The sequence below is a fragment of the Bufo bufo genome, chromosome 4 (genome assembly GCF_905171765.1).
Source record: "Bufo bufo chromosome 4, aBufBuf1.1, whole genome shotgun sequence".
In the NCBI taxonomy this organism is placed as follows: domain Eukaryota; kingdom Metazoa; phylum Chordata; class Amphibia; order Anura; family Bufonidae; genus Bufo; species Bufo bufo.
Genome location: NC_053392.1, coordinates 10,918,899 through 10,934,795, shown reverse-complemented (window position 1 = coordinate 10,934,795; position 15,897 = coordinate 10,918,899). Strand labels below are relative to the sequence as shown.

At 44.8% G+C, this 15,897-nt stretch overlaps 3 protein-coding genes across 9 annotated transcripts in view; 1 reads left to right on the top strand and 2 right to left on the bottom strand.

Annotated features, from left to right (window-relative positions):
* The window catches only part of LOC120998306 (oocyte zinc finger protein XlCOF7.1-like), a 1,981,422-nt gene extending 1,979,098 nt beyond the window's left edge, over window positions 1–2,324 (bottom strand). Inside the window, exon 1 of the mRNA XM_040428964.1 lies at window positions 2,210–2,324. Within this exon, the coding sequence (XP_040284898.1) occupies window positions 2,210–2,281 (72 nt within the window). The 5' untranslated portion in view covers window positions 2,282–2,324. The remainder of the gene's footprint in view (window positions 1–2,209) is intronic.
* LOC120998305 (gastrula zinc finger protein XlCGF26.1-like) overlaps window positions 1–15,897 on the top strand; it is a 4,064,644-nt gene that overhangs the window by 611,507 nt on the left and 3,437,240 nt on the right. The window lies entirely within an intron of this gene.
* Window positions 1–15,897, bottom strand: part of LOC120998356 (zinc finger protein 420-like) — an 870,654-nt gene that overhangs the window by 457,062 nt on the left and 397,695 nt on the right. The gene's annotated exons all lie outside the window — the stretch shown is intronic.

The window sequence follows — 15,897 nt, the reverse complement described above, 5'->3', positions numbered from 1 at the left end:
CATCATTGCGCTGCATAAAAATGGCTTCACAGGCAAGGATATTGTGGCTACTAAGATTGCACCTCAATCAACAATTTATAGGATCATCAAGAACTTAAAGGAAAGAGGCTCAATTCTTGTTAAGAAGGCTTCAGGGCGTCCAAGAAAGTCCAGCAAGCGCCAGGATCGTCTCCTAAAGAGGATTCAGCTGCGGGAGCGGAGTGCCACCAGTGCAGAGCTTGCTCAGGAATGGCAGCAGGCAGGTGTGAGCGCATCTGCACGCACAGGGAGGCCAAGACTTTTGGAAGATGGCCTGGTGTCAAGAAGGCCAGCAAAGAAGCCACTTCTCTCCAAAAAAAACACCAGGGACAGATTGATCTTCTGCAGAAAGTCTGGTGAATGGACTGCTGAGGACTGGGGCAAAGTCATATTCTCAGATGAAGCCTCTTTCCGATTGTTTGGGGCATCTGGAAAAAGGCTTGTCCGGAGAAGAAAAGGTGAGCGCTACCATCAGTCCTGTGTCGTGCCAACAGTAAAGCATCCTGAGACCATTCATGTGTGCTGTTGCTTCTCATCCAAGGGAGTGGGCTCACTCACAATTTTGCCCCAAAACACAGCCATGAATAAAGAATGGCACCAAAACACCCTCCAACAGCAACTTCTTCCAACAATCCAACAACAGTTTGGTGAAGAACAATGCATTTTCCAGCACGATGGAGCACCGTGCCATAAGGCAAAAGTGATAACTAAGTGGCTCGGGGACCAAAACGTTGACATTTTGGGTCCATGGCCTGGAAACTCCCCAGATCTTAATCCCATTGAGAACTTGTGGTCAATCCTCAAGAGGCGGGTGGACAAACAAAAACCCACTAATTCTGACAAACTCCAAGAAGTGATTATGAAAGAATGGGTTGCTATCAGTCAGGAATTGGCCCAGAAGTTGATTGAGAGCATGCCCAGTCGGATTGCAGAGGTCCTGAAAAAGAAGGGCCAACACTGCAAATACTGACTCTTTGCATAAATGTCATGTAATTGTCGATAAAAGCTTTTGAAACGTATAAAGTGCGTGTAATTATATTTCACTACATCACAGAAACAACTGGAACAAAGATCTAAAAGCAGTTTAGCAGCAAACTTTGTGAAAACTAATATTTGTGTCATTCTCAAAACTTTTGGCCATGACTGTACACACTGCACATGACCGGACTGAGGCTCTAACACGGCCTCTTCTCACCTCGTCTCTTCTTACCTGGTGATGTCAGAGGCCGGGGAGCCTCCATCATGGCCTCCTTGTACAGATCCTTGTGTCCTTCTACATACTCCCACTCCTCCATGGAGAAATAGACCGCCACATCCTGACACCTTACAGGAACCTGACAACACAATGACACCGTCATCACCCAGACCCCTCCAGTGCTGTTACTGGAGAATTTCCCAGCATTCCCAGCAGTGTCACCTCTCCAGTCAGCAGCTCCATCATCTTGTGGGTGAGTTCTAGGATCTTCTGCTCATGTATCAGGGGGGGAGGCTCTGTGATGGGGCTCCTGCTCCACCTTCCTGACTCATGGATGATGGGAGTCCCCCCCGATGTCTTCTTCACTATGGTGTAATCCTGTGGATGGAGAGAGACACTTAGGGAAAGAAATTCCTTCCTGACTCCAGATCTACACTCAGAATCCCTCCCTGGATCATGGCCCCATCTCCAGTAATCTAGTCACCAGAAGCTGGAATATTATTACCCTCCAGACCTCCAGGCCCCTTCTGGACTCTTCTAGAGAATCCCCCCTGACTCCTTCCTCTGGCAGAGAGCTCCATAGTCTCACTGCTCTTACAGTAAAGACTCCTCTTCTATGTTGGTGGAGAAACCTTCTTTCCTCTAGACGTAGTGGAGGCCTCCTTGTTATAGTCCAGTATCATCTAGATGTCAGACTAGTGGTAGAAATCCTCCTCCAGGCCACACTCCGGCCATCTCCTCCTCCGCTTCCTCTCCTCCTGGGTACAACGTGCCTACTTACCTTCTCATGGCTCCTACAACATGACTATTGGTCTCCATGATCCATCACTGACCATACTGGTGGCTGATCTTCAGGTTCTCCGTCACTTGGAAGGTCTGGAGGCCGTTCTCCAGGACCCTGGACTCTTCCTATCACTTCCTATGATGGATTCTCCTTCCCGATGTCTGACTTGTTACAGATTACAATAAAGAGGAGAGAAATCTAGAAAAGTTTACCTCTCCGCTCAGCAGGGAGATGATCTCCAAGGTGAAGTCTAATATTCTTCTGCTGATCTCCTTCCTGTCCATCCTTGGTCCAGCACCGGGGATAAAGGGGGATTCTGGAGAAATGGCTGATACCAGAGAGAAGAAGAGGCTCCAGACACCACAGCAGTGACTACCGACCAGGACCTGCTCTGTATGTATCTGCTGTTATCAGTGCAGGGGGCGGAGCTCAGCAGTAGAGAGAAGTGGTAGAGAAGGACCTGTGATGATGTCACTGTCATGTGATCAGCAGGGGGCGGAGCATAGCCGTGGAGAGAAGTGGTAGAGAAGGACCTGTGATGATGTCACTGTCATGTGATCAGGAGGGGGCGGAGCACAGCAGTGGAGAGAAGTGGTAGAGAAGGACCTGTGATGATGTCATCGTCATGTGATCAGTGCAGGGGGGCGGAGCTCAGTAGCTGAGAATAGAGGTTGTCAAGGACCTGTGATGATGTCATGCACATGTGACCAGTGAGGGAGGGGGCGGTGTTCTATGCTAAAATAAAGAAAATGTAGGAGTGATGAATTCAGTGTGAGAGCCAGGAAAATGCTGGGAGTTGTAGTCCTCTCCTACCTCCTCCTGTAATGTCCTCTGATATCACATAATAACAGGCTGGACATGCTGGGAGTTGTAGTCCTCTCCTACCTCCTCCTGTAATGTCCTCTGATATCACATAATAACTGCCTGGACATGCTGGGAGTTGTAGTCCTCTCCTACCTCCTGTAATGTCCTCTGATATCACATAATAACAGGCTGGACATGCTGGGAGTTGTAGTCCTCTCCTACCTCCTGTAATGTCCTCTGATATCACATAATAACAGGCTGGACATGCTGGGAGTTGTAGTCCTCTCCTACCTCCTCCTGTAATGTCCTCTGATATCACATAATAACAGGCTGGACATGCTGGGAGTTGTAGTCCTCTCCTCCCTCCTCCTGTAATCTCCTCTGATATCACATAATAACAGGCTGGACATGCTGGGAGTTGTAGTCCTCTCCTTCCTCCTCCTGTAATGTCCTCTGATATCACATAATAACAGGCTGGACATGCTGGGAGTTGTAGTCCTCTCCTACCTCCTCCTGTAATGTCCTCTGATATCACATAATAACAGGCTGGACATGCTGGGAGTTGTAGTCCTCTCCTACCTCCTCCTGTAATGTCCTCTGATATCACATAATAACAGGCTGGACATGCTGGGAGTTGTAGTCCTCTCCTCCCTCCTCCTGTAATGTCCTCTGATATCACATAATAACAGGCTGGACATGCTGGGAGTTGTAGTCCTCTCCTCCCTCCTCCTGTAATGTCCTCTGGTATCACATAATTACAGGCTGGACATGCTGGGAGTTGTAGTCCTCTCCTACCTCCTCCTGTAATGTCCTCTGATATCACATAATAACAGGCTGGACATGCTGGGAGTTGTAGTCCTCTCCTACCTCCTCCTGTAATGTCCTCTGATATCACATAATAACAGGCTGGACATGCTGGGAGTTGTAGTCCTCTCCTACCTCCTCCTGTAATGTCCTCTGATATCACATAATAACAGGCTGGACATGCTGGGAGTTGTAGTCCTCTCTTATACCTCCTCCTATAATGTCTTCTGATAACACATAATGGCCTGGACATGCTGGGAGTTGTAGTTCTATCCTCTTATATTTCCTCCCTTGACATATGGACTAATGCAATGTATCTGGGACTCGGCTTATGCGGAGGTTCTTTGAGATGCAGATTTTTAGCAGAGAACCTTTCAGACCAGTAAAGAAAGGCAGGAGTCTGGGATGAGCTAAAGCTTCGGACACGGCTTCAGCCTAAGGTCTTATGCACACCACTGTATTCTGTATCTGAGTCAGGAAAAAAAAAAAAAAGCACATGGACGTCATCTGTATGTTGTCCACATCTCTGTGTCCGTTCTCCAAATTGTAGAAAATGTTGTATTCTCGTCTGTGTTTCAGGCAAGAATAGTCATTTCCAGTAATGGCCAAATCAGCAGATAAGGAATGAATCCAGAGACAAGCCAAAGTCAGGTCACCAAGAGTTCTAAGCAGGGGATGACAGGAGCCGGGACACGAATCACAGGTAAAGTATGTCTGACTGAGGGCTGCAGCTATCCATTGTTTTAGTAATAAAGTAATCCAACGATTAATCGAGTACTCTAATAAGAAAAAACTAATAAAAAATAAGATTTTCCTTTATAAAATTTCATCAGACCCCGTGCCATCAGTACTCTGTGCCATCAGCTCCCCCCAGTGCCATCAGCTCCCCCCATGCAATCAGCTCAACAACCCCCCCCCCCCCCCCCCGGGTTGCCATCAGCTCCACTGTGCCATCAGCTCCCCCCCAGTGCTATCAGCTCCCATCAGGCCATCAGCCCCCCCTCAGTGCCATCAATCCTCTGTGCCATCCGCTCCCCCCATGCCATCAGTCCTCTGTGCCGTCAGTCCCCCAGTGCTATCAGCTCCCTTATGCTATCAGCTCCCACAGTGCCTTCACCCCCCCAGTGCCATCAGCTCCCCCCATGCCATCAGTCCTCTGTTCCATCAGTCCCCCAGTGCCATCAGCTCCCCCAATGCCATCAATCCTTTGTGCCTTTTGTCCGCATCCGATCCATCAGATATGGACCCATTCACTTCAGGGCGTGCACACTAGAGCTGCAGCAAATGATTATTTTAGTAATTGAGTATTCTACCGATTATTTTTACGATTAATCGAGTACTCGTTGCAGCCCTGGTGCACTCCATATCCATATGTCCATTCCACGGCCCCGCAACAAAAAATAGAACTTGTCCTGTTCTTCTTTATTCTCTTTTATTCTCTTGTTCAGTCCGATTATAGCAATACCGAGTATGTCGAGTCCACGGTGGCTTCCTCTGTAGATCGGTTTCCTCCGATAGGGAATCTAGATTATGAGCCCCATTGGGAACAGCAAGTGGAATATGTCAGCGCTATAGAAGTGATTAAAATGTACAGTATAGACCAAAAGTTTGGACACACCTTCTCATTCAAAGAGTTTTCTTTATTTTCATGACTATGAAGGCATCAAAACTATGAATTAACACATGTGGAATTATATACATAACAAACAAGTGTGAAACAACTGAAAATATGTCATATTCTAGGTTCTTCAAAGTAGCCCCCTTTTGCTTTGATTACTGCTTTGCACACTCTTGGCATTCTCTTGATGAGCTTCAAGAGGTAGTCCCCGAAATGGTTTTCACTTCACAGGTGTGCCCTGTCAGGTTTAATAAGGGGGATTTCTTGCCTTATAAATGGGGTTGGGACCATCAGTGGCGTTGAGGAGAAGTCAGGTGGATACACAGCTGATAGTCCTACTGAATAGACTGTTAGAATTTGTATTATGGCAAGAAAAAAGCAGCTAAGTAAAGAAAAACGAGTGGCCATCATTACTTTAAGAAATGAAGGTCAGTCAGTCAGCCGAAAAATTGGGAAAACTTTGAAAGTAAGGGCTATTTGACCATGAAGGAGAGTGATGGGGTGCTGCGCCAGATGACCTGGCCTCCACAGTCACCGGACCTGAACCCAATCGAGATGGTTTGGGGTGAGCTGGACCGCAGAGTGAAGGCAAAAGGGCCAACAAGTGCTAAGCATCTCTGGGAACTCCTTCAAGACTGTTGGAAGACCATTTCAGGGGACTACCTCTTGAAGCTCATCAAGAGAATGCCAAGAGTGTGCAAAGCAGTAATCAAAGCAAAAGGTGGCTACTTTGAAGAACCTAGAATATGACATATTTTCAGTTGTTTCACACTTGTTTGTTATGTATATAATTCCACATGTGTTAATTCATAGTTTTGATGCCTTCATAGTCATGAAAATAAAGAAAACTCTTTGAATGAGAAGGTGTGTCCAAACTTTTGGTCTGTACTGTATATACATATACTCACTGCTCAAAAAAAAATAAAGGGAACACTTAAACAACGCAATGTAACTCCAAATCAATCACACTTCTGTGAAATCAACCTGTCCAGTTATGGAGCAACACTGATTGTGAATCCATTTCTCCTGCTGTTGTCCAAATTGAACAGACAACAGGTAGAAATGATGGGCAATTAGCAAGACAACCCCTATAAAGGAGCGATTCTGCAGGTGGTGACCACAGACTATTTCTCTGTTCTCATCTTTTTTGTCTGTTTGCATTTTGTCATTGCTCTCACCTCTAGAGGTAGCACGAGGCGGTGTCTACAACCCACAGAAGTTGCTCAGGTAGTGTAGTTGTGTATCCTGGATGGCGCATCAATGCGAGCTGTGGCAAGAAGGTTAGCTGTGTCTGTCAGCACAGTGTCCAGAAGACGTGGAGGGGGCCATAGGAGGGCAACAACCCAGCAGCAGGACCACTACCTCCTCCTTTGTGCAAGGAGGAACAGTGCCAGAGCCCTGCAAAATGACAACTAATATCCACGTGTCTGCTCAAAGTGTCAGAAACAGACTCCATGAGGGTGGTATGAGGGCCTGACATCCACAAGTCACACCGTGCAGAACAATTGGCATTTGCCAGAGGACACTAAGATTGGCACATTCGACATTGGCGCCTGTGCTCTTCATGGATGAGAGCAGATTCGCACTGAGCACATGTGACATAGTCTGGAGACGCCGTGGAGAACGTTCTGCTGCCTGCAACATCCTCCAGCATGACTGGTCTGACAGTGGGTCAGTAATGGTGTGGGGAGGCATTTCTTTGGAGGGCCGCACAGGCCTCTATGTACTAGCCAGAGGTACCCTGACTGCCGTTAGGTACCGGGATGAGATCCTCAGAACCATATGCAAGTACAGTGGGCCCTAGGTTCCTTCTGATGTATGACAATGATGGGCCTCATGTGGCTGAAGTGTGTCAGCAGTTCCTGCATCATAAAGGCATTGATGCTATGGACTGGCCTGCCCGTTCCCTAGACCTGAATCAAATCGAGCACATCCGGGACATCGTGTCTCGTTCCATCCACCAACGCCATGTTGCACCACAGACTGTCCAGGAGTTGACTGATGCTTTAATCCAGGTCCGGGAGGAGATCCCTCAGGAGACCGTCCGCCACCTCATCAGGAACATGCCCAGACGTTGTAGGGAGGTCATACAGTATGTGGAGGCCACACACACTACTGAGCCTCATTTCCTTGAGGCATTTCTACTGAAGTTGGATCAGCCTGAAATTTGATTTTCACTTTGATTTTGAGTATCATTCCAAATCCAGATCTCCATGGGTTAGTAATTTTGATTTACATTTTTATGTCTCAACGCATTCCACTATGTAATGAATAAAGATGTTCAACTGGAATATTTCATTCATTGATATCTAGGATGTAGTATTTTAGTGTTCCCTTTATTTTTTTAAGCAGTGGGTATATACCAGTGCCTTGCAAAAGTATTCAACCCCCCCCCCCCCCCCTTGACTTTTTTTGTGTTTTGGTGCCTCACCACCTGGAATTACCATGGATTGTTTGAGCATTTGCATCAAGTAATTTACCGAACATGCCCACAACGTTGAAAATTTTTATTTTATTTTTTATTGTGAAGCAAAAGACAAAAATGACAAAATAACAGAAAAAGTCAATCTGCATAACTATTCACCCCCCTAAAGTCAATACTTTGTAGAGCCGCCTTTTGCGGCAATCACAGCTCCAAGTCTCTTTGGATAAGTCTCTATGAGCAGTTGCCACATCTGACCGCTGGGATTTGTGCCCATTCCTCCTTGCAGAACGGCTCCAGCTCCTTCAGGTCGGATGTTCGCGCTTGTGAACAGCAATCTTTACGTCTGACCACAGATTTTCTATTGGATTGAGATCTGGGCTGTGACTCGGCCATTCCAACACATTTACATGTCAAGTGTTGCTTTAGCCGTGTGTTTGGGGTCATTGTCCTGCTGGAAGGTGAGCCTCCGTCCTGGCCTCAGATCACGCAGAGTGGGACAGGTTCTGCTCAAGAATATCTCTGTATTTAGCACCATCAATCTTTCCCTCCACTCTGACCAGTTTCCCAGTCCCATCCCCCAGTATGATGCTGCCACCACCATGTCTCACTGTGGGGATGGTGTTCTTTGGGTGATGTGACATGTTCCGTTTGCGCCAGACATAGCGTTTTCTTTGATGGCCGAAAAGTTCCATTTTAGTCTCCTCAGATTAGAGCCCCTTCTTCCATACATTTTGGGAGTCTCCCACAGGCCTCTTCGCAAACTCACAACGCGCCTTTTTGTTTTTTGCTGAATATCATGGCTTTCTTCTGGCCACTCTGCCATTAAGCCCAACTCTATGAAGCGTACGGCTTATTGTCATCCTAAGTACAGATACTCCAGTCTCTGCTGTGGAACTCTGCAGCTCCTCCAGGGTTACCTTAGGTCTCTGTGCTGCCTCTCTGATTAATGCCCTCCGTGCCCGGTCCGTGAGTTTTGGTGGACGGCCGTCTCTTGGCAGGTTTGATGTTGTGCCATGTTCTTTCCATTTGGTTATGATAGATTTGATGGTGCTCCTGGGGATCATCAAAGATTTGGATGTTTTTTTTATAACCTAACCCTGACTTGTACTTCTCAACAACATTGTCCCTTACTTGTTTGGAGAGTTCCTTGGTCTTCATGGCAGTGTTTGGTTAGTGATGCCTCCTGCTTAGGTGTTGCAGCCTCTGGGGCCTTTCAAAAAAGGTGTGTATATGTAATGACAGATCATGTGACACTTAGATTGCACACAGGTGACATCATTTCACTAATTATGTGACTTCTGAAGGTAATTGGTTGCACCAGAGCTTTTTATGGGCTTCCTAACAAAGGGGGTGAATACATACGCACAGGCCAATTTTTAGTCTTTTATTTCTAAACAATGGTTTTATTTATATATTTTTCTCATTTCACTTCACCAAGTTAGACTATTGTGTTCTGATCCATCACATAAGATTCAGATTAACAAAACATTGAACTTAAAGCTGTAATGTAACAAAACATGGAAAAAGTCAAGGGGGGTTGAATACTTTTGGAAGGCACTGTTGTAAGGTAATAATAATATATATATGTTTAATTACTCTTGCACAATAAAAACTCCTTTTAGTAAAAAAAAGTTTTTGCATCGACACATCCCAAGACCCAGAACTGTGTGATTTTTGTGGGATGACCTGTAGTTATTATTCGTACCATTTTGGGGCAGATCAAGACTTTTTGATCACATTTTAACATGTTCTTTGTATGTTGTGTAGGCAAGAAACACCAATTCTTTCTTTAGCTTTTTTTGTAGTTTGCAGCGTTCACCGTGCGGGCTAAATTACCTGATCTTTGTATAGTTCAGGTCGTTACAGATGCAGCGATACCAAAGATGAGGAGGGAATTTTTTTATTTTTTTCACATAGTAACATAGTACATAAGGCCGAAAAAAGACATTTGTCCATCCAGTTTGGCCTGTTATCCTGCAAGTTGATCCAGAGGAAGGCAAAAAACCCTGTGAGGTAGAAGCCAATTTTCTCCACTTTAGGGGAATAAAAAATTCCTTCCCGACTCCAATCAGAATAACTCCCTGGATCAACGACCCCTCTCTAGTAGCTATAGCCTGTAATATTATTACGCTCCAGAAACACATCCAGGCCCCTCTTGAATTCCTTTATTGTACTCACCATCACCACCTCCTCAGGCAGAGAGTTCCATAGTCTCACTGCTCTTACCGTAAAGAATCCTCTTCTATGTTTGTGTACAAACCTTCTTTCCTCCAGACGCAGAGGATGTCCCCTCGTCACAGTCACAGTCCTGGGGATAAATAGATGATGGGATAGATCTCTGTACTGACCCCTGATATATTTATACATAGTAATTAGATCTCCCCTCAGTCGTCTTTTTTCTAAAGTGAATAACCCTAATTTTGATAATCTTTCAGGGTACTGTAGTTGCCCCATTCCAGTTATTACTTTAGTTGCCCTCCTCTGGACCCTCTCCAGCTCTGCTATGTCTGCCTTGTTTACAGGAGCCCAGAACTGTACACAGTCCTCCATGTGTGGTCTGACTAGCGATTTGTAAAGTGATAGGACTATGTTCATATCACGGGAATCTATGCCCCTTTTGATGCAACCCATTATCTTGTTGGCCTTGGCAGCAGCTGCCTGACACTGGTTTTTGCTGTTTAGTTTGCTGTTTATTAAAATTCCTAGATCCTTTTCCATGTCAGTGTTACCGAGTGTTTTACCATTTAGTATGTACGGGTGACTTGCATTATTCCTTCCCATGTGCATAACTTTACATTTATCAGTGTTAAACCTCATCTGCCACTTATCTGCCCAAGCCTCCAATCTATCCAGATCCCTCTGTAGTAGTATACTGTCCTCTGTAGTATATATATAGTATACTGTCCTCTGTAGTATATATATATACAGTATACTGTCCTCTGTAGTGTATATACAGTATACTGTCCTCTGTAGTATATATACAGTATACTGTCCTCTGTAGTATATATACAGTATACTGTCCTCTGTAGTATATATATATACAGTATACTGTCCTCTGTAGTATATATACAGTATACTGTCCTCTGTAGTATATATACAGTATACTGTCCTCTGTAGTATATATATAGTATACTGTCCTCTGTAGTATATATATATACAGTATACTGTCCTCTGTAGTGTATATACAGTATACTGTCCTCTGTAGTATATATACAGTACACTGTCCTCTGTAGTATATATACAGTATACTGTCCTCTGTAGTATATATATATATACAGTATACTGTCCTCTTCAGTGTAAATTACTTTACACAGTTTAGTGTCATCTGCGAAAATTGATACTTTACTATGCAAGCCTTCTACAAGATCATTAATAAATATATTGAAGAGAATAGGGCCCAATACTGACCCCTGAGGTAACCCACTAGTGACAGTGACCCAATCTGAGTATGTACCATTAATAACCACCCTCTGTTTTCTATCCCTCAGCCAGTTACTTACCCACATACAGACGTTTTCTCCCAGTCCGAGCATTCTCATTTTATATACTAACCTTCTATGTGGTACAGTGTCAAATGCTTTGGAGAAGTCCAGATATACGACATCCATTGATTCGCCGCTGTCAAGTCTAGAACTTACCTCCTCATAGAAACTGATTAAATTAGTCTGACATGACCGATCCCTCACGAAGCCATGCTGATATGGCGTTATTTGCTTATTTCCGTTAAGATGCTCTAACATAGCATCTCTCAGAAAACCTTCAAACAGTTTACCCACAACAGATGTTAAACTTACCGGCCTATAGTTTCCAGGCTCTGTTTTTGGCCCCTTTTTGAATATTGGCACCACATATGCCACGCACCAATCCTGTGGGACATTCCCTGTCAGTATAGAGTCTGCAAATATCAGAAATAAGGGTCTGGCTATGACATTACTTAATTCCCTTAGGATACGGAGGTGTATGCCATCCGGTCCTGGCGATTTGTCTATTTTAATCTTTTTAAGCCGCCGCTGTACTTCTTCCTGGGTCAGACAGGACACTTTTAATGGGGAATTTATTTCTGCATTCTGCATTTCATCTGACAGTTTATTTTCCTCAGTGAATACATTGGAGAAAAAAATATTTAACAGCTTTGCTTTCTCCTCGTCGCTCTCTGCGACTCCCCCCTCATTACTCTTTAAAGGGCCAACACCTTCAGCTTTATACTTTTTAACATTTATATAATTGAAGAACATTTTAGGGTTGGTTTTACTCTCTTTGGCAATTAATCTCTCGGTCTCTAGTTTGGCCGCTTTTATTTGTTTTTTACATGTTCTATTTTTTTCCTTATAGTTTTTCAGTGCTTCCGTGCAACCCTCCTGTTTTAGTGTTTTATATGCTTTCTTTTTGTCATTTATTGCTTTCTTTACAGTTCTATTTATCCACATTGGTTTCTTTTTGTTCCTTAACCTTTTATTACCATACGGTATGTACCTCTGACAATGAGTTTTTAGGATGTTTTTAAAGATATCCCATTTTGTGTCTGTATTTGTGAGGACTTTGTCCCAGTTAGTTTGGCCTATGGCCTCTCTTAGTTGGCTAAATTTAGCTTTTTTGAAGTTTGGTATTTTTGTTCCTCCCTGTAGAAACGCTCTTTTGAATGATAATTGGAAGGTTATTACTTTATGGTCACTATTTCCCAGGTGTCCCCCGACCTGCACGTCTGTTGTTCTGTCAGGTCTATTGGTTAATACTAAGTCCAGTATGGCCGTCCCTCTAGTCGGGTCCTGAACCAGTTGGGAGAGGTAATTGTCTTTGGTTATAGCCACAAACCTGTTTCCCTTATGAGATATACAAGTTTCAGTTTCCCAGTCTATATCTGGGTAGTTGAAGTCCCCCATAATAACCACCTCATTATGATTTGCCGCCTCGTCTATCTCGTTTAGTAGTAGATTTTCTGTGGACTCTGGTATATTAGGCGGTTTATAGTAAACTCCTATTAGTAATTTATTGTTGTTTTTAGCTCCATGTATCTCTACCCATAGTGACTCCCCATGTTTATGTCCCTCACTTATATCTTCTCGGACTGTTGGCTTTAGACAGGACTTTATATAAAGGCAGACCCCTCCCCCTCTCCGGTTTTGACGATCCTTTCTAAACAGACTGTAACCTTGTACATTAACTGCCCAGTCAGAGCTATCATCCAGCCATGTCTCAGTTATTCCCACTGTCATAGCTATCATCCAGCCATGTCTCAGTTATTCCCACTATGTCATAGTCCTCCTCACACATCACTAATTCCAGTTCACCAGTTTTATTAGTCAGGCTTCTGGCATTAGTATACATACATTTGAGAGGTTTATGTATATTTTTTACCCTACACCTTTCCTTCTGAATTGTTCTAGTCCCTCCTTCCATTCCTCCCCCATTCTTATTACCTTGCCCCCGGTCTCTATCTGCACTATCTTCCCCTCCTATAACGTAATTACCCTCCCCCCCAGTCCCTAGTTTAAACACTCCTCTAACCTTCTAGCCATCTTTCTCCCCAGCACAGCTGCCCCTTCCCCATTGAGGTGCAGCCCGTCCCTACGATAGAGCCTGTTGCCGATAGAAAAATCGGCCCAGTTCTCCAGGAACCCAAACCCCTCCATCCTACACCAGTTCTTGAGCCACTTGTTAATCTCCCTAATCTCCCATTGCCTTTCTTGTGTGGCTCGTGGTACAGGCAGTATTTCGGAAAATACTACCTTAGAGGTCCTTGCCCTCAGCTTTTGACCTAAATCCCTGAAATCATTTTTAAGGACTCTCCACCTACCTCTAACTTTGTCATTGGTTCCGATATGGACCATGACCGCTGGATCGTCTCCAGCCCCTCCCAGTAATCTGTCAACCCGATCCGCGATGTGTCGAACTCTAGCGCCAGGAAGACAGCACACTGTTCGGCGATCACGGTCTTTGTGACAGATTTCCCTATCTGTTCCCCTAATAATGGAGTCTCCCACTACCAGCACCTGTCTGGCCTGCCCTGCTCTCCTGGTTCCCTGCTTACTGGAGCTGACATTCCCCTGACTGGCAGAGGAAGTGTCTGGCTGCAGCAGTGCCGTCCCCGGACTGACATCCCCCTCATCTGCCAAACGTGCAAACTTGTTGGGGTGTGTCAGATCAGGGCTAGCCTCCCTGGCACTCTTCCCTCTACCCCGCTTTCTAACTTTTACCCAGCTAGCTACCTCACTTTCCTCAGCCTCCTCTCTGTCACCCTCCCCCTCATCTACCCCAAAGAGTGCTTGCTCGGTGAGAAGCAAACTCTTTTGCAAATTATCAATGCCTCTCAGTGTTGCAACTTGCCCATTTAGAGACTCGATCTGCGATTCCAAACGGGTAATTTGCTGAAACTTTTTCAGAATTTTTCTTTTTACTTATTTAAAAAAAACTTTAATTTTGATAGGACAGATGGAACTTTTAAATGACTGAACAAAGAAGTTCCAGATGCATTCCTGGAAGTGACCCGTCTGAGGTCCTATTAATACTGAAAGTTTCAGTTGCTGGACATTGAGAGTCTACTGAAACTTGTTTGTGAAATCTGGTCCGAAGACCAGGAGACCACCTGGGGGGGATGGATGAAACTGTATATCTAGAGGCCCAAAGGTTTTTTAAATGTATGTCTCCCTCTCAGCTCTGTTGTCCCTGGATTATAAGGCACCTCATAAAGTTTCAGCAGATATTCCCTCTTTGGCATGTTGCCCCAAAATGGATGTGGCTATCATTAAACTTTCCAGGAGGTCCCTAATGCCTTCAGATGATGGTTCAAAGTTAAAAGAACCAATGGATAGGAGAGTCTAGTGAGCCTTGAAAAAGAGTTACCAGGCTTCTTCTGCCCTAGCATGAATCAGCATTGCCCAATATAACACTGTCAGTGCCCTGCATGAGGGACAAGAGGTCCTTCGGAGAAACAGAGAGACCACATACTCAGAGGGGAACCATGCGACCTGTGGACAGTAGCTTTATTTCTTATGCCAGGATCGTACTAGTTGGAGGCCACCTCCTCTGTTTTTCTTCTCAACTGGGAGGACAATGTTCCAGATGTTGTAATCAATTTCCACCTCCAGAACAACAGAGTACTACCACAGCTGATTAATATGCAAGTACATTCCACTGCTAACAAGGATTGTCAACCTCCGTTAATGTTCTGTACTCCAGAGACATCATAGAAAAACTGTTCGGAGGAAGAGGATGGTCAAACGCTTCGGTGCCCCTTTTGTGTGGCCAAGTGCCTTCAAAGTCTATGATGCTCTCTTATTGCTAAAATGGGGATGACTGACTCTGCTGGCGGACAGTTTAAGCAGAGGCTGTACAGTGTCAGAGTGGTCTTTGAACCTAGTTGTGTTCCTTCAGATCACTCGTAAGTGAGGAGTTCCAGTGGTGGCTCTTATGGTGACTTGCAACAATCCAAGCTTTACGTTTTATGTTTCCTGTACAGTGAAGACAATCCACTCGCTCTGGACACAATTATGATTCCATGGAATTTTCCACTGGCATACATATTTCTGCTATCAGTGATGATTTAGAGAGTGATACATCCACAGGATGAGCTGCTACATCAGTAATTTCTGTCCTGGAGTTTCTTGCACCAAGGGTTTGACAAGGTATCAGCCATCTACCTTGAAGGTCCAGATTGCTGTTCTATGTGCCTCTTTTGGCATAAGATATGCTCATGATCATCTGGTTAAGACATTTTATAAGGCAATCTCTAGACTCAGGCCCACCTATCTCCTCTTAGGATCTTTAGTTAATCTTAAAATGGTTGTGTGAGTCTCTTCAGAAATCCACTCTCTCACTTCTCTCTTGGAAGGTCTTCTTTCTGTTGGCAATTAGTTCTGTCAAAACAGTGAACTTCTATTCTATTCTTCTATTGTTGTCACGCTGGGTAGGATACAAGATACAATAAACACACAGAAAACCTCAAAACAATCGTCTAGGCCAGGAGCTGGGGATAAAGATCACCTCCTGACAATTCCCTACTAGCTCTCCCTGGACTTATGTGCCCACGTTCAGACCCTAAAGGTGGGAATCAACGTGCCCCTGTGCCTAAGGCTGAAGATACCCTAAAGTCCCTTGGATGGTGGGAAGGGGAAGGAGGCAGCCTGCTTCCTCAGGACCTGGATGAGGCAGGTGTCTCTCTAACAGCCTAGACAGAACACAAAAAGGAAACCAAAACCAACTTCTCTTGTAGCAGAGCAAAAACAGCAAATCCACCTTTCCTCAGAGCAAGA